Source organism: Heloderma suspectum, chromosome 2 (genome assembly GCF_057233095.1).
Source record: "Heloderma suspectum isolate Gila_16-S chromosome 2, 16-S_ref, whole genome shotgun sequence".
NCBI lineage: Eukaryota > Metazoa > Chordata > Lepidosauria > Squamata > Helodermatidae > Heloderma > Heloderma suspectum.
In genome coordinates, this window is record NC_139459.1 from 158,820,199 (window position 1) to 158,838,952 (window position 18,754).

The 18,754-nt window shown below is 43.1% G+C and overlaps 1 protein-coding gene across 3 annotated transcripts in view; it reads left to right on the plus strand.

The window, feature by feature from the left end:
- Positions 1-18,754, plus strand: part of GSK3B (glycogen synthase kinase 3 beta) — a 247,018-nt gene that overhangs the window by 49,650 nt on the left and 178,614 nt on the right. For all 3 annotated transcript variants that reach the window (XM_084835390.1, XM_084835391.1, XM_084835389.1), the window contains exon 2: positions 10,330-10,523. In XM_084835390.1, coding sequence (XP_084691516.1) covers positions 10,330-10,523 — 194 coding nt within the window. The remainder of the gene's footprint in view (positions 1-10,329; positions 10,524-18,754) is intronic.

Here is an 18,754-nt window from a genome sequence, read left to right on the forward strand (position 1 = left end):
CGCCTCTCTTCACCCCGTGCCTCTACCTCACCATACCGCTCCAACACTGCCAATCACGTGCGTCCTACGTCAAGATGCCACATAATCCTAAAGCAGCTAATGCTAAAGCAGCTAAGCCTTAGCTGCTAAGCCTTAGCTGCTTTAACTTTAGCTGCTTTAGGAAGTTCCAGGGGAGGGGCCAAGGGAAGCAAACCCAAGTAAGGGAGCTCTGCGGTGCCCTTCCGCACCATTTTCTGCATTTCGTGTGACACACCTACACACTGCCGCCGACACACTAATGTGTCGTGGCACACAGTTTGGAAAGCTCTGCTCTACTTGCATCCAGACAGCAAACGTCATGTCAAGATTGACAATTTCTCTGTCACAACCAACCTTATTTAACTTTTCAGAGAGATACATTTGTATTACAACGAGACCTCTTCCCCCCAGAGGTAGTATTATAGTTTCATTTGTCTCAGTGTTACCAACAATTCTCCCTCACCCTACCTCCCCGTTGGAAATTAAGCTTTCCTTCTTGGATGTTTGGAGGGCTCTCTCATTTTACCTATAACACATGACCTTGTTCTGGACTTCCCTTCACTTCTTTGTTTGCTACTCGGGCTGGAGGAAAGGATACTCTGTATCTCCATTGTGCTTTGCTAAGTGGATTGTGTCTACTTTACTCCTTGCCTATCAACTTGCCGGGCTCCCCAACAAGTCCACAGCGACTCGATTAGAGCCATAGCATCATCTGCTGCTTTTCTCATGAGCATTCTGCTTCCCTAGCTATGCAGTGCTGCAACTTCGGCACAACTTTCAACTTTCATTGAGCAATACTGCTTGGATGCCAGGGGCTGGGCAGATGTAGCCTCCGGCTGGGTTTTGACATGACATCTTCCTCCTTCCATTGAGTTCTTTTGCATATCAGTCACCCATATGCACGAGTCACAGTAACCACAAAGAAGAACTGGTTGTTTCCATGTAATTGTAGTTCTTCAGTCATCTGTGAATGCACACTCCTCTCTGCTTTGATGCCTTGTTCTTAATTTGTCCCTCCACTGTGGCGGACTAGGAACTGAGCGGGAGGTGGTTGCCATGCTCTGCAGCTCCCACCTAAAATTCTGCTCAGTTCTAGAATGCTCTTAATGACAACCTTTTCTTCTTGAGCCAGCATGTAGATCCTTACCATGCGGAAGGAATAATGGAGATAGTGATTTTTGGCAAGGTCTGCACCCCAGTAGAGGGTGGAGGTGGTAGACTTGCAGCACTCACTGGGATTTGTGTGTAATCGCAATTTATATAAATCTTATGTAAATCTTGCCATGCAGCAAGATAAAGTAAATTGCTTAAAGAGGTACCACAAGAGGGAGGGGATAAGACCCAGAATGCTTTGTGTGGTCATATGACAGCTACCATGATGCTTTGCAACTAAAAAGGAACTTCCTACAGGATAGTTGCCCAGAAGATCTTAGGTACATTATGTGAGATCCAAACAGCTTAGGGTTGTTTTTGCCAATATAGTGATCTTGTTTTCAGGGCTTTCACTGTACTTTCAGCGTTCATCCACTGTGGCTAGTCTGATGCCATTTTTAGGGAAGGGGGGTGTCTTTTAATCCAAATGCTAGCGGCAGCTTGTGTTGGTAGAAATAAATCGCACTTTCAGACTTCACAGGTCCTTCATCAGGCAAGAATGATGGCTCAGTTCATAACTGGAAATGTAGGTGAGGGGTCCCCGCGAGGTGGGGAATAAAGAAAGGGGGCAAGATGTCAAAGTCATTCCTTTGTGCTGATACAAAAACAAGATTCGGCAGCAGTGGGGACGGGGCGGTTGCAATCTGTGCAGTGACCTGTACATATGAATTACGTTGATATTTGAGACTTAGCTCTGGTCACTTTAAGCCCATACAACTATAGACCAGGCACTTAGGGACAAATTCAGTAATTATACATGGCAATATCAGTGTATGAGGAATTGGGCAGGTTCTTGTGAAATACACAGATATTAGGAGGGTCTGAGGAGAAGGAAGTTCCCATGAACATTATTTTGGCTGATGTCTTAGTATTCCCATGAAAACATGGGCAATACTGAACTCATCCAGATACTTAAGAGAGTTGGACCATGTGATATCATACTCACAAATAGAAGGAAATGACGCCACCCTGTCTCCAGAAGTTAGTGGCTATCATGAGTCAGTATGTTCTTCTGCCAGCCACCATCCAGACTAATGTGCTCACAATCCTAACCTGGGACAACACAGACAGGCTTGAAGAGACTGTCATAGGGTGAATAAAATTGTGGCACAGCAGAAAATCTATGGATAATTTCTTATAAAAATGGCTCTACCGTGCATTCTAAAATGTAAGAAAAAAAGTCTTTAAACAGATGATGAAAAATTTCACCATACGTTACTCATGAACAAGTTGGACAACACCCATTGGCACCCAAAGCAGATTAAATATAGAGAAAAATAAAATTGTACACCGGGCAATGTTCAGTATATGTCCCAGAGACTCAGTTAGCATCTCTGAAGATGTCTTTGGTTATCTCCCCACCATCAGTGCAGTAACTGTTGAGTTGTCAACTGTACCAGAAATTCTGACCCCATCAGCTGATCAGAAGAGAACTACAACTGCATATTATGTGTTCTTTGTTGCCATCTACTTGATGGGTCTCCTGAACTCTGAGTGGACTCCCTCAGCAAGATAGGAGATATAGCTTATGAATAGTCTCTTCATCCCTCTGCCCACTTCACCACTAGCAATGAATCTAGTGGATCTGTTTGCATTGTCAACAAATTGCAAATTCAAACATTTCTGCATCAGAAATGGCATGAGCCTCTCCCTGCGATGCATTTCTGAGTGGGTGGAAGGGGGCTCTCCTATATCCGTTTCTCCCATCCCTAACCCAGGTCTTAAATAAGATTTGTTGAGATTGAACTGGCTGTATTTTGATAACCCCATGTGACTGCACCAGTTCACAATGTGCCTGCAGTCCGCGGACAACCAATTTGTACTTGTGCCCCAGTGATAGGACTCTCTCAGGGTAGTGGAAAAGTCCTCTAAGTAGAGACCCTCCATTTCATACCATGGAGCATATGACCGCAAAGGTGGGCTCACTTTGAAATCCTGCGCCCATGAATGGATGAGGTCTGCTTATTTTGCCACCTCTTAACAGTGAGAGCCTACAACACACTGGTCTTGCTATGTCTCCCCTTGAGGTTCATTTGTCAGCAGTGTCCGCATTCTGCTTGTGTGTAGCAGGTTGATGCCTGCTTTTGCGCAAAACAGTTCTTTTAAAGTTTTATGGGATTTGCACCCCCAAACCCAAGTGCTGGTACCAGCCTGAAGCCTCTTTGGTCCTGTTGTCTCAACACATTTGCCACCTCCTTGAACCCATAGTCACCTGCAATTTATTTCAAGTCACCGTTACCCTCCATGGTAGACCACCAAACTCCGTGCATGGGGGGATGGCCTTCCTTCTGCTTCCATCTTGACACATAGTTCATTCTGAATGTAGTATCTACTTTTCATGTTATATAGGACATTGTTATCCTTGCCTTTTTTTGCTTGCCCTACAAGACGATCAGAAGTGGGCCTCGTATAGCTTGGATGTTTGCAGGACACAAACTTCCCGTCTCCATCTAATAGCTGCTTTCTGGCTAGAGCAGCACCTTTTTGTGTTTTGGTGCTTTAACAAGATCCACCAGGTGTCTCTCCAGCTTGTTCCCATTAATTTCCACTGTAGTGGGTAGCAGTCAGTTCTGCTAATGTGATACAGGCAGTCCCATCCCAGCAGAGAGAATGCAAAGTGAAAGTTGCCTTTAAGACACCACCTTTGCTGTCAAACAAGATGAGCTACTCCTATAGTAGCCTAAGTGCACCACAGTTAAGCTGTGCAGAGCTGTTAATGGCAGTTGGGAGGAGGACTTATCAAACAAGCTGGGGAAGGAGGGTGAGGCATTCAGCTTTAAGAATAAAACCCTACATTTTCTTGCAGGCAAATGAGGGAAACATAAAGAAAGACAAACAGGAGGAGCAAGGAGAAGAAAAGAGAGAGAAAGAGGCAGAAAGAGTCCAAGGAAGAGAGAGAGTCTCGCAGGAGACAAGTAGAGGCCAGGTCTGTCAGCTCCCCCCAGCTATTTGGAAGCAAGCAAGGCAGCCCTTACCCGGAGTGATGGAGGGAACTGAGTTGTAAGGTTTACCTTCTCTCTCAGAGACTTTTTGCACTTTCCCTTGAGTGGGGTGACAATAACTACCCCCAGTATTTTTGTTACTATCTCTGCCTTCTCTCCCTCCTTTTTGTGTAAATCCCTGCAGAGGCACTAATCCACCAGTGCAGAAAAGGTCATTGCCGGTTATACATGTTGTGACTCCAGTGCTCTGTGGTGCAAGAAAAGTGTCCAGGTTCTCTTTCACCCAGAGCACATCTCTGTGAACTGCTCCCTAAAGCCCTTTGCTGCATGCCCCGTAACATCCAGTCTGAGCCATCTATCAGCTGTTGACAGTCAAAGAATTCTCCACCAGGGCCATAGCTTTTTTAGCTTTTGCCATATGTGTAGTGATGGGAGAACTGTGCAAGGCAGCCATGTGATCCATGCCTTCTACTTTTGTGAGGCACTCCACCCTTGATATCCATTCAAGGCAGATGTCCTCTTTGGCAGAGTGATTTTAAAGAGTGTTCTTGCTCTTGAACGAGTGTTCGTTCAAGACGAGGCTGGACAGCCATCTGTCAGGGATGCTCTGACTTGGATTCCTGCATTGAGCAGGGGTTGGACTCGATGGCCTTGTAGGCCCCTTCCAACCCTACTACTATTCTATGATTCTGTGCTGTAGGTGTGTCAGCTCATTAGTCTCCCATATGTGAGACTGCATGGATACAGTGAAAAAGAAAAACTAGGTGCTTACTCATAACTGATGTTCTTCAAATATAGTCACACAATCTATCATGCCCTTCTGCCTATGACCTCTGGATGTAGTCCCTGAGAAGGACTTGAGTGGGAAGTCACTTGCATCCTTGAGGCATGTGCACATGCAGGACTTCTCATTTTAGGGAGCAAGGGGGTGACTAGTTTTCCCTCACTGAAGTTCTAAAATTCCAGAGCTAGCACTGCATAGGCACAGATCCCATTTGTGGGATTCCACAGATGACCATTTAAAGAACGTAAGTTGCAGCTATGCAATGTGTTCCTTTTGTAAGCTGTTCTGTTGACTATTTTTAATGGGAAAGTGGCATAGAAATACAGTCAGGACCAGAAATATTGGAACAAGGATAACTGTTTTGGCAGTTGGCCTCTGTACACCACCACATTGAAGTTGAAAGGAAACACACCAGATGGGAGCAAAGTCAGGACTTTCAGCTGTAATTCAAGGAGTTTGACAAAAGTGGGGCACTAACCATTCAGGAAGCACAGCCAGTGGCATACACACACACACACCCCAACGTTGGTGGCTCATAAGTAATGGAACGAATAGCTGACAAGCAGCTGCATGTCCAGGTGTGGCCTGTTTCCTGGGTACCCCATGACCAATCAAGTAGAGAAAAGGCCTGGAGGTGGTTCTGAGTGTTACATTTGCATTTAATAGCTGTTCACTGGTACTCCCAACATGAGGTCCAAAGAGGTATCCATGCAAGTGAAGGAGGCCATCATTAAGCTGAGAAAACAAAATAAACCAATCAGAGAGATAGCAGAAACAGTGGGAGTGGCTAACACAACAGTTTGGAACATCCTGAAAAAGAAGGAATTAACTGGCAAGCTCAGCAACAGCAAAAGGCCTGGAAGATCACGGAAGACAACTAAAGTGGATGACCACAGAATTCTGCTCACGGTGAAGAGGAACCCTTTCACAACTTCTAGCCAGGTCAAGAACGCTCTTGCGGAGGTAGGCATGTCATTGTCAACATCTACAGTCAAGAGACGGCTTTATGAATGTAAATACAGAGGCTTCACAACAAGGTGCAAACCACTGGTAATGCTCAAGAACCAAAAGGCCAGATTAGCCTTTGCCAGCAAACACCTAAAAAAGCCTGCCCAGTTCTGGAATAAGATTTTTTGGACTGATGAAACCAAGATTAACTTGTACCAGAATGATGGGAAGAGAAAAGTATGGAGAAGGAAAGGAACAGCTCCTGATCCAAAGCATACTGTCAAACATGGTGGAGGCAGTGTTATGGCATGGGCATGTATGGCAGCCAATGGAACCGGGTCACTGATGTTTATTGATGACCTGACTGCTGATAAAAGCAGCAGGATGAATTCTCAAGTGTATAGGGCTATACTTTCTGCTCAGATTCAGCCGAATGCCGCCAAACTGATAGGACGCCGCTTCATATTGCAGATGGATAATGACCCAAAACATACAGCAAAAGCTACCCAAGAGTTTCTCCAGGCAAAGAAGTGGGATGTTCTTCACTGGCCGAGTCAGTCACCTGATCTCAACCCAAGAGAGCATGCTTTTCACTTACTGAAGACAAGATTGAAGGCAGAAAGACCCACAAACAAGCAGCAGCTGAAGGCAGCTGCAGTAAAGGCCTGGCAAAGCATCTCGAGGGAGGAAACTCGGCATTTGGTCATGTCCATGGGTTCCAGACTTCAGGCAGTCATTGACTGCAAAGGATTTTCATCCAGGTATTAAAGGCGATCCTTAAGTTTGAAATGATGTTGGTTTGTTCCATTACTTATGAGCCACCAACGATGGGCATGTGTGTATGCCACTGGCTGTCTTTCCTGAATGGTTAGTGCCCCACTTTTGTCCAACCCCTTGAATTACATCTGAAAGTCCTGACTTGGCTGCCATCTGGGTGTGTTTCCTTTCAACTTCGATATGGTGGTGTACAGAGGCCAACTGCCAAAACAGTTATCCTTGTTCCAGTATTTCTGGCCCTGACTGTATTTTAAATAAAGTAACATACCTTAAATAAAGTAAGACATCTCAAACCTTGTGCTTTGCTAAATAAAAAAATTCTATTACAAGAGAATTACAATTGAATTCATACAATGAGAATTGTAATTCTATTACAAGAGGCAGAACACAAAAAACTAGGTAGAAGGCAAAAGAAATTTAGGGTGCAGTCCTGTCTGGATGCCTGTCAGCCTCCAAACTCGGAGGCTGATGGGCATCCTGTGCATAGTGGGTGGAGTGCAGAGGCGATCATTGCCTCCGTGCTCCCCCTGCTCTGCATTTTAGCTAAATGGGTGTTTTCCCCCATCTAGTTGAGGCATTGAAGAGCAGGAGGGAAGGAGGCTAGGGTGGCCAGAGGATTGTTTGTTAACCGGCTGCCCCAGTCTCCTTCCCTCCCTGCCCCCTTTCCCTCCTCTCCAAGCTTGTGCTTTCATGCTCATAGAGCCAGCCAGTGCAGTTCTCTCCGCGCCAGCTGTGAGGGGAAGGGGCCATGGAGCTCAGACTCCTGGGTCTGAGGTTAGAGCACTGTCTCCAACAGTTCCAGGAATCCAAACTATCCGATGGCCCCCCAGACACTGTCTAGGGGCCATAGGATTGCTCTCTTTAAAACACATCTCTGATTAGTTTTACTTCTTGCACTTGGTCTGTCTTAGAGCAAGGTAAGGTAACACTTGATTAACTGTGTTACCACATCAGCCATTCATGATTTTGGGATTGGTGTGGCTGCCAGCTGGCAGGCCTATCTATGCTACAGGAGTGGTAGGCAAAGTATTGCTGAGATGGCAGCTGTACAGGAGATTGCCAGACTCACTGCAGTTTTTCACATGGATCTAGTTTCCTAGCTGTATCCCGTGTCTCAGAGGACTATATGCAGCCTACAGGAGAAAACTTAGTTCTCCATGTAATACTGGGGTGGGTGGTGGGATATGCAAGGAACCCTTAGATTGTATGGTACTTTTTATATTTGCTATCTGTCATAGGTATAGACAGATATGCAGGCAAATAATGCAATCCTATACATGCCTACTCATAAGGAAGCCTCACTGAATTCAGTGGAACTTGCTTTCAGATAAGTGGGTGTAGGATTGCAGCCCAAATATCGTATTGTGAAAAGGGCTATGTCTATGCTCCATTGTTTAAACCAACCTTGCCTGGATATAGCCAACCTCTTTGCTAATGGTATAAACATCCTAGTACTTAATGGGCTGGTTTGCACATAACAAGTAGTGGGTGAATTTCCCTATGGGGCTTCTCGTTGTGGTGCCGGCCACCATTCTGAACATTCAAGCCACAGCAGGGGACATGTTACTGTTGCAATCCCGGTGAGGATGGGTTGTTGCGGTGGTTTACAAGTCACTCACAAACCTAAACAGGCCATGGGTCATGGGTACTTAACCACCTCAACAGCCCACTCTTGCCAGGTTTGCACGTAATGACAAGCCATCACAACCTCCCACTGCCGCTTGAATTTTCAAAAGGCAAAACGGCAAGACCCACAGGGAAATTCACCTATGCTCACTTGCCGTTACATGTGAACTAGTCAAAGTTTGATTTGGTTGGGGCATATCTCTTATCCTCATATTTTGCAGTATAAACTTGAGCTATCTTGAAATTTCTTCCCGGCTTATTTAGGAAGTGCAGAAAGCAGTAAAATATATTTTTGATATTCAAAGTCAGCAATGGGTGTTTTTCTGTGGATATAATTTAAACAGATTAAACCATCTGATGAAGCGAAGCACACAGGATTGGCCAGCTTCCCCAGGGAGCCTACTGTTTTCCTCCCACCACACACCTCATTTTAGTTTTACATGTGGTCACAGTGGGTGCGGTCTTCATCTTCAGTTCTCCTATGCCTACTATGTTCATGCCAGGGGCTGAAATGTGCAACCTATAACTTAAGGAACTCCTCTTGGCTATACTGCAAAAACGGTATCTGCCCAGGGTAGAAACTAAGTATGCAGGAGTTTGTTATGAGGAGTTTGTTATTCTGCCTACTTAATAATACCTAATTCTTAGACTTTTTCCTTTTGGTGAACTGTTATTTTGGATTTTCAGATGTTAAGATTGTTATACTTTTCACACTAGCCTTGTAGCTAAGTCCAGTTTTCTCCTAGTCAGAGTTCATATTCAGCCTGGATAGCTGGGAGTGGGTCTAGTCTTTAAGTACAGCACTTTACTTTCCCCCATGACCATTGGCTGGGTTCAGACAACACTCAAGGATTGAGTGTGGGTTGTCCTTAAACTGTGGATTGTTGTTGAAACATGGGTTATTTATTGCGTTCTGTGAACCCAGCCCCAATAACAAACCATGGTTTGTTAACCCTGAACAACCCACAGTTCACAACCCAACAACAAACTGTGGGTTCTCTTCATGGGTTGTTTGTGGTTAACAAACTATGGTTTGTTAGTGTACCTGGGTTCAGACAACACGATAACCCACATTTCAACAACTCATATGGTTCAACGACAACCCAAAGTCAACCCTTGAGTGTGGGTTATTTTGTTGTCTGAACCCAGTCATTTTCTTACATTCACAGAAGGACATCAGGGCTAAACCTGACCTTGGTGACCTGAATTAGGGTGAAAAGTACATTTGGGGGCATGGCTTTTAGATTATTTTCTTCATATAATATACAGTGTAAATTATATAATTACTTAAGAATTAATGCTTTCCTTTATAGAGTTTCTATTAGGTGTATCTGCCATGTGGATCTTTCACTACTGAATGTGACAATATTTTTCAGTTCTTTGCATGTTTAAAAAGAGAGAAGATACCTCTCAGAGAATGTGAAACCTCAGTTGAGTTCCAAATATTTTCATAGTTGTGTCTGAGCATGCACTGGAACTAGCACTGTAAAACAATATGTAAGGAGGTCTGAATCTTGTTAAGATAGAGCCAGATTATAAGCATGTAAGAATGTGTTCCATTTTTCCCTACTGTTGTTTAACACTTGGAAATTCAGTCCCAAACCTTTGTTGTCTGTCGAGGGAGAGATGTAAATGGAGAGCCAGATATGAATGATTTTATCTGCAAGAAAGTGACAATTCATTTATTTTTTTATGGTGGCCTCAATGTGCCTCTAGCTGTCTGTGTTTGGCCAGTAACAGCCTTCCTGTATCAGGAAGTTCAGTGCCAAGAACATCTCCCCTGAATGGCACTTTGCAGGTGTTGTGGTAGCCAGATAATAAGGATTTATTTAAGTAATTCCAATAAAATACTTGGAAGTAGATCAAGTTGAACAATGTAAACAATGCTATGTACAAGTCAGCTTATTTCACTGTCTTATGAACAGATAAGTAGCTGGAATTGTTGTCTCCCTTTTGATGACGAACTAGATACTAAAAAGCCATTTCCCATAATACACTATATGTAATGTGCAATATATTCAATTATTCCTCTGACATAGACTTATCCATATTAACTATCTCACTTTGTTTTTGATGTTTCAGGAGACAAAGATGGCAGCAAAGTGACCACAGTGGTAGCAACTCCTGGACAGGGTCCAGACAGGCCTCAAGAAGTTAGTTACACTGACACTAAAGTGATTGGAAATGGATCTTTTGGTGTTGTGTATCAAGCCAAACTCTGTGATTCTGGAGAGCTGGTTGCCATTAAGAAAGTTCTGCAAGACAAGAGATTTAAGGTGAGAAAAACAAGACCATTCTTGACATTTTAACTTCTGTTGTCCTATATCACTACTTGTTCATTGATTTTTCTCTAGAGAGTATATCATGTGCATTGATATTCCAGTGTTAACAACTGTAATTTTGTGTAAAATTGATGGGAAGAAAGTTGGATTCCTGACTTCAAAGTGTTCTAATTTTATAGTAATTGCTTGATAAAACCATTACAACATGTTGATTTATAGCAAAATAGAGCCTTTATATCACACAGGAGGTATACTTTGTATATGTAATTTCTTTGATATTTTACAATTTTGTATACTATTTTATTTATTTTTTGTTTCTTTTTAGGAAACTTAACATTCTGCTCATGATTTGTATCAAGCTGTATTAGATGGCAATTAGAAGTTAATTAGGTTGTTGATTAGGTTGTTGGTATTGTTTATTTCATTTATAAAGATAAAAAATAGAATAAAAAGTATTTTCAAAAAAGAAGTTAATTGCACCTCCAAATAATACTTAAGTAGTATTTTAATTTCAAAACACTTTTTTTTCACTTTACCCATGCAAAGATATTGAACAAGGCCATTTAATTTTGGACTAGGTGCCCAGAAGTGGCAATTTTCCAGAAGCAAAAATTCAAAACAACCCACACTCAACCAGTGAATGTGGATTAGCATGTTGTGTGGGCTGCCCCAGTGTTGGGTTGTTGTTCAGTCGTTCAGTCGTGTCCGACTCTTCGTGACCCCATGGACCATAGCACGCCAGGCCTTCCTGTCCTGCGCACTCTCCCGGAGTGTGCTCAGGTTCATATTCATTGCATCGGTGATGCTATCTAGCCATCTCATCCTCTGCCGTCCCCTTCTCCTTTTGCCTTCAGTCTTTCCCAGCATCAGGGTCTTTTCCAGAGAGTTTTCTCTTCGCATTAGGTGGCCAAAATATTGGAGCTTCAGCTTCAGTATCTGTCCTTCCAATGAGCACTCAGGGTTGATTTCCTTTAGGATGGACTGATTTGACCTCCTTGCAGTCCAGGGGACTCGTAAGAGTCTTCTCCAGCACCACAGTTTGAAAGCATCGATTCTTTGGTGCTCAGCCTTCCTTATAGTCCAGCTCTCACAGCCATACATTACTACTGGGAAAACCATAGCTTTGATTAGACGGACCTTTGTTGGCAAGGTGATGTCTCTGCTTCTTACTATGCTGTCTAGGTTTGCCATAGCTTTCCTCCCAAGGAGCAAGCATCTTTTAATTTCATGGCTACAGTCACCGTCTGCGGTGATCTTGGAGCCCAAGAAAGTAAAATCTGTCACTGCTTCCATTTCTTCCCCTTCTATATGCCAGGAAGTGATAGGGCCAGATGCCATGATCTTCGTTTTTTTAATGTTGAGTTTCAAACCAGCTTTTGCACTCTCCTCTTTCACCCTCAACAAGAGGCTCTTTAGATCCTCTTCACTTTCTGCCATTAGGGTGGTATCGTCTGCATATCGGAGGTTGTTGATAATTCTCCCAGCAATCTTAATTCCGACCTCTGATTCATCCAACCTGGCATTTCTCATGATGTACTCTGCATATAAGTTAAATAAGCAGGGTGACAATATGCAGCCTTGTCGTACTCCTTTCCCAATTTGGAACCAGTCGGTTGTTCCATGTCCGGTTCTTACTGTTGCTTCTTGACCCTCGTACAGGTTTCTCAGGAGACAGGTAAGGTGGTCTGGTACTCCCATCACTTTAAGAATTTGCCACAGTTTGTTGTGATCCACACAATCAAAGGCTTTAGCATAGTCAATGAAGCAGAAATAGACATTTTTCTGGAATTCTCTTGCTTTCTCCATGATGCAGCGAATGTTGGCGATTTGATCTCTAGTTCCTCTGCCTCTTCGAAACCCAGCTTGTACTTCCGGTAGTTCTCGGTTCACATACTGCTGAAGCCTAGCTTGTAGGATTTTGAGCATCACCTTGCTGGCATGTGAAATGAGCGCAATTGTGCGGTAGTTTGAACACTCTTTGGCGTTGCCCTTCTTTGGAATTGGAATGTAAACTGACCTTTTCCAGTCTTGTGGCCACTGTTGAGTGTTCCAAATTTGTTGGCATATTGAATGCAGCACTTTAACAGCATCATCTTTTAGGATCTTAAATAGCTCAGCTGGAATACTGTCATCTCCACTAGCTTTGTTGTTACTAATGCTTCCTAAGGCCCAGTGTTGGGTAGGTGGAGTCATAATTTGAGAATTACACTCGAATGTTATGTAGACTTTCCTGGGAGTAAGTCTAACTAAATTTGATCGGATTTACATCTGAGTAGACATTTGTTGGATTGTGCTCTTAGTCAAGTAGCTGAGCCTTGGTAGTATAATCAGATGTATCATTCCTATTATACACCTGATAAGATACAGGTAGATAGTTATCCAGATTAGAGGCAATTGCTCATATGGTTCCCATTTTCAATTGCAGGGAGATACAATAGTAGTAACATCTAGATCCTTGCAGAGCCTTCCAGACTTGTTGGCATCAGATATCACATTGGTGCTAACTCTAGTCTGTCACAACACAAAATCTGTCACTCAAGTCTGTCACTAACTCAAGTCTGTCACCACAGAGGGGTTTTATTCCCCTAAACATCTATCCTGAAAAACATAGAGGTTCAAAAACGTAAATAACCTTAGTAAGCTGCCATCATGTAGCTGTACAGGCAGCCAGAATGCCTTAAAATCTTTTCATAAAAAGATCTCCCAATGTTATCTGGGATTTGTATGCTGCATATGCTCCATAGTGGTGTATCTGTAGGGAGTGGTTTAAAAATCCAATGCACATTATAAAATTAAAAAGTACAGTTTAAAAAAACCCTTTTATTCCAGCATTAAGAAAATATAAAACAAAAGAAAATATGCTGCTAGGACACATAATAGAGTGAACATTTACATAATCAACACATTACAACATAGAAAAGAAAATCTGTGGTTGTATCTTAGCTTCAAAATTATTATTCCAGTAGTTTATCTATTCTTTGTAACAGCATTTTTGAAAGGAAATTGGGAGTCTACATAGAATTTAACATAAATGGAAGAAAATACTTGGCAAAAAGCATAAAAATATAACAGGCAAAAGAGCTTTTCTATATGTCATGACTCAAGGTAAATAAGTTGACACAATCTCAAAATATTTATATGGTACCTAAAGCCTTTTGTTCTCAAGCCATTTCAGGTTCTCCAAAATATAGTGAGCCAAATATTACCTAGGTCTCTGGTAACCATGTGCTGTATTTTAATAGCTTAGATTACTTTCAGTGGCACAGGGTCTTGGGAACCATGGCTGAAACCCAAATAGTCTCTTCTGTCTCTAGGAAATTAGATAGTATGTACTCTGCTTACAGAAGTAAGGGGTTGTGCCTTCATGTTCATTCACTCTACGCTAAACTCTCTGGACATAGAACATAGGAAGCTACCTTATACTGAGGCAGACCATTGGTCCATGTAGCCCAGTATTGTTGACCAGTATTGCCTGGTTTCAGGCAGGATTCTTTCCTAGCTATACCTGGAAATGCTGGGGATTGAACCTGTGACCTTTTGCATGCAAAGCATGTGCTCTACCACTGAGCTATGGCCCCTACTTACAGTGGAGCATTTCCTCAGTACAAAACATCAGGTCTCTTGTGCTTCCTCTGTAGATAAAGATGTTATTGCCTACAAGGTGTATTCTTTGGTTTATTTAGCTTTTAAGGTTGCTGATAGTCATCGGCCACTACTAGTTTTTCCTTTGGGGAGCAGATGTTAGCTTATAGCCAAGAGAAGAAACAAAGCCAGATTGCAAGCGGAAGTGATCAAGCAGGGCATATAGCAGATTAATACAGTTCAGTATGTAGTGCACTGTACCACAGGGATAGTTGCATTGGCTGCCACACCATGCAGACATATATTGTTGTTGTTCAGTCGTTAAGTCATGTCTGACTCTTCGTGACCCCATGGACCATAGCATGCCAGGCCTTCCTGTCCTCTGTTCTCTCCCGGTGCATGCTCAAGTTCCTATTCATTGCATCAGTGATGCTATCTAGCCATCTCATCCTCTGCCGTCCCCTTCTCCTTTTGCCTTCAGTCTTTCCCAGCATCAGGGCCTTTCCAGGGAGTTTTCTCTTTGCATTAGGTGGCCAAAATATTTGAGCTTCAGCTTCAGTATCTGTCCTTCCAAGGAGCAGTCAGGGTTGATTTCCTTTAGGATGGACTGATTTGACCTCCTTGCAGTCCAGGGGACTTGTAAGAGTCTTCACCAGCACCACAGTTTGAAAGCATCAATTCTTCGGCGCTCAGCCTTCATTATAGTCCGACTCTCACAGCCATACGTTACTACTGGGAAAACCATAGCTTTGATTATACGAACCTTTGTCGGCAAGGTGATGTCTCTGCTTCTTACTATGCTGTCTAGGTGTGCCATAGCTTTCCTCCCAAGGAGCATGCGTCTTTTAATTTCATAGCTGCAGTCACCGTCTGCAGTGATCTTGGAGCCCAAGAAAATAAAATCTGTCACTGCTTCCATTTCTTCCCCTTCTATATGCCAGGAAGTGATGGGGCCAGATGCCATGGTCTTAGTTTTTTTAATGTTGAGTTTCAAACCAGCTTTTGCACTCTCCACTTTCACCCTCAACAAGAGGCTCTTTAGTTCCTCTTCGCTTTCTGCCATTAGGGTGGTATCGTCTGCATATCTGAGGTTGTTGATAATTCTCCCGGCAATCTTAATTCTGACCTGTGATTCATCCAAGCTGGCGTTTCTCATGATGTACTCTGCATATAAGTTAAATAAGTATGGTGACAATAAACAGCCTTGTCGTACTCCTTTTCCAATTTGGAACCAGTCGGTTGTTCCATGTCTGGTTCTTACTGTTGTTTCTTGAGCCTCGTACAGGTTTATCAGGAGACAGGTAAGGTGGTCTGGTACTCCCATCTCTTTAAGAATTTGCCACAGTTTGTTGTGATCCACACAATCAAAGGCTTTAGCGTAGTCAATGAAGCAGAAATAGACGTTTTTCTGGAATTCTCTTGCTTTCTCCATGATCCAGCAAATGTTGGCGATTTGATCTCTAGTTCTTCTGCCTCTTCGAAAGCGAGCTTGTACTTCTGGTAGTTCTCGGTTCACATGCTGCTGAAGCCTAGCTTGTAGGATTTTGAGCACAACCTTGCCGGCATGTGAAATGAGCACAATTGTACGGTAGTTTGAGCACTCTTTGGCATTGCCCTTCTTTGGAATTGGAACGTAAACTGACCTTTACCAGTCTTGTGGCCACTGTTGAGTGTTCCAAATTTGTTGGCATATTGAATGCAGCACTTTAACAGCATCATCTTTTAGGATTTTAAATAGCTCAGCTGGAATACTGTCATCTCCCCTAGCTTTGTTGTTAGTAATGCTTCCTAAGGCCCACTGGACTTCACTCTCTAGGATGTCCGGCTCAAGTTCAGTGATTGCACTATCATGGCTATCAGGGACATTCAGATCTTTCCTGTATAGTTCTTCTGTGTATTCTTGCCACTTCTTCTTAATCTCATCTTCTTCTGTTAGGTCCCTGCCTTCTTTGTCCTTTATCATGCCCGTCTTTGCACAGAACGTTCCCTTGAGATCTCCAATTTCCTTGAAGAGATCTCTAGTCTTTCCCATTCTATTGTTTTCCTCGATTTCTTTGCATTGTTCATTTAAGAAGGCCTTCTTGTCTCTCCTTGCTATTCTCTGGAATTCTGCATTCAGTTGGATATATCTCCCCCTTTCTCCCTTGCTTTTCGCTTCCCTTCTTTCCTCAGCTACTTGTAAAGCCTCATCAGACAGCCACTTGGCTTTCTTGCATTTCTTTTTCTTTGGGATGGATTCAGTTGCTGCCTCCTGAACAATATTACGGACCTCCGTCCATAGTTCCTCAGGCACTCTGTCTATCAGGTCTAATCCCTGAAATCTATTCCTCACCTCCACTTTATATTTATAAGGGATATGATTTAGTTCATACCTGAATGGTTTAGTGGTTTTCCCTACGTTCTTCAATTTAAGCTGAAATTTTGCAATAAGAAACTCATGATCTGAGCCACAGTCAGCTCTAGGTCTTGTTTTTACTGACTGCATAGAGCTTCTCCATCTTTGGCTGCAAAGTACATAATCAATCTGATTTCGATACTGACCGTCTGGTGATGTCCATGTGTAGAGTCGCCTCTTGTGCTGTTGGAAAAGAGTGTTTGCTATGATCAGTGTGTTCTCTTGGCAAAACTCTATTAGCTTTTGTCCTGCTTCATTTTGTACACCAAGGCCATGCTTGCCTGTTATCCCAGTGATTTCTTGACTTCCTACTTTAGCATTCCAATCCCCTATGATAAAAAGGACCTCTTTTTTTGGTGTTAGTTCTAGAAGGTGTTGCAGGTCTTCATAGAACCGATCAACCTCAGCTTCTTCGGCCTCAGTGGTTGGGGCATAGACCTGGATTACTGTGATGTTGAATGGTTTGCCTTGGATTCGTACTGAGATCATTCTATCGTTTTTGAGATTGTACCCCAGTACTGTTTTTCCCACCCTTTTGTTGACTATGAGTGCTACTCCATTTCTTCTAAGGGTTTCTTGCCCACAGTAGCAGATATGATGGTCACCTGAATTAAATTCGCCCACGCTTGTCCATTTAGTTCGCTGATTCCCAAGATGTCGATGTTCAATCTTGCCATCTCATGTTTGACCACCTCCAGCTTACCTTGATTCATTGATCTGACATTCCAGGTTCCTAAACAATATTGTTCTTTACAGCATCGGATTTTCTTTTCACCACCAGACACATCCACAGCTGAGTGTCCTTTTGGGTTTGGCCCAGCCACTTCACTCTTTCTGGCGCTACTTGGAAATTCCCTCTGCTCTTCTGACCTGAGGGGCTCATCTTCCAGCATCATACCTTTTCACCTTGTGATACGTTCCATGGGGTTTTCTTGGCAAGTATACTGGAGTTGGTTGCCATTTCCTTCTCCAGTGGACCACATTTTGTCAGAACTCTCCACCATGACCTGTCCGTCTTGGGTGGCCCTGCACGGCATAGCTCATGGCTTCACTGAGTTGCGCAAGCCCCTTTGCCACAACTAGGCAGTGATCCATGAAGGGGGCAGACATACATTAATCTTAATGTGACTAGGACCACATTTAGGTGGACTTCTTTTGCAGGAGAAAGCCTCTTCATTAAACAGATAAATGACACCCTCCTGCCTATCAAGGAAACCAAAATTGCTGCCTGTTCTGTAGGTAGAATTCTGTTCTGTAGGTAGAATTCTGCCAGTTCAAGAGCTATACAGGCAGAAAGGGATCTTTTCATATTATCCCTATTATCCCTTTTCATGTTATTCCTAAGTATTCCAGAAACCAACAGGACCAGGGATTGTAACCTAAGGCCCAATAGCGGCATCCTCAGAAAGTGAGACCATCTTTGTACAAAGGGAAAGTCTCACTCATCCTTATTCAAGGACTGCCAAGGCAGAATTTTCAGTCCTTCCTAGAACTGTCCCAACATGGGTGACAGTCAGCAACAGACTAGCTCTACCAGAGAATAATGGGTTTACCTCACACACCATTTAGCCGTTACCACTATGACATAAGGATGAATGCAATAGAATAAAGACAACATGTTTTCACATCTTGAATCCTCCAGATATTGAAAAGCCAGTAAACCCCCAAGGCATTACAGACCATTCATGTGTTATGGTCCCTATTCTGGTTAGGGCATCTATCAAGTAGTTGTTCTTTTGAAGAATATGTATCACAAGTGGAAATACATCATGGGTATTGCCAATGCCAAAGCAGGAGAACTTCTCCAAAAATAATCTCTGCTTCTCTATTTGTTGATACAAAAGTTTCTGTTGATGTTGTCTCATTTTGCGATTGGTTGTACACTAGCTGACATTTTGTGGTGGTGCCCACAGTATTTCCTCAAAATTCCAAATTTGCCCACATGCCCAAAAAGGTTAGGGACCCCTGTGGTAGAGGAATAAATTTCCAGCGAGTTTCAACATTTTTACAGCAACCTTCCCCAACATGGTGCCCTCCAGATGTTTTGGCCACCAACTTCCATGCATGCTGGCTGGGGCTGATGGGAGTTGTAGTCCAAAACATATGGCGTGCACCATGTTGGGAAAGGCTGGATTATAGGAAAATGGCAATTAAGTCCCTTACTGCTTTAGAAAAAACCTTTTGTTGGTTCCAGAGAAGCATGAATACAGCTCCACTTGTGCAATGGGAGTTTCCTGCCTCCTCTCCC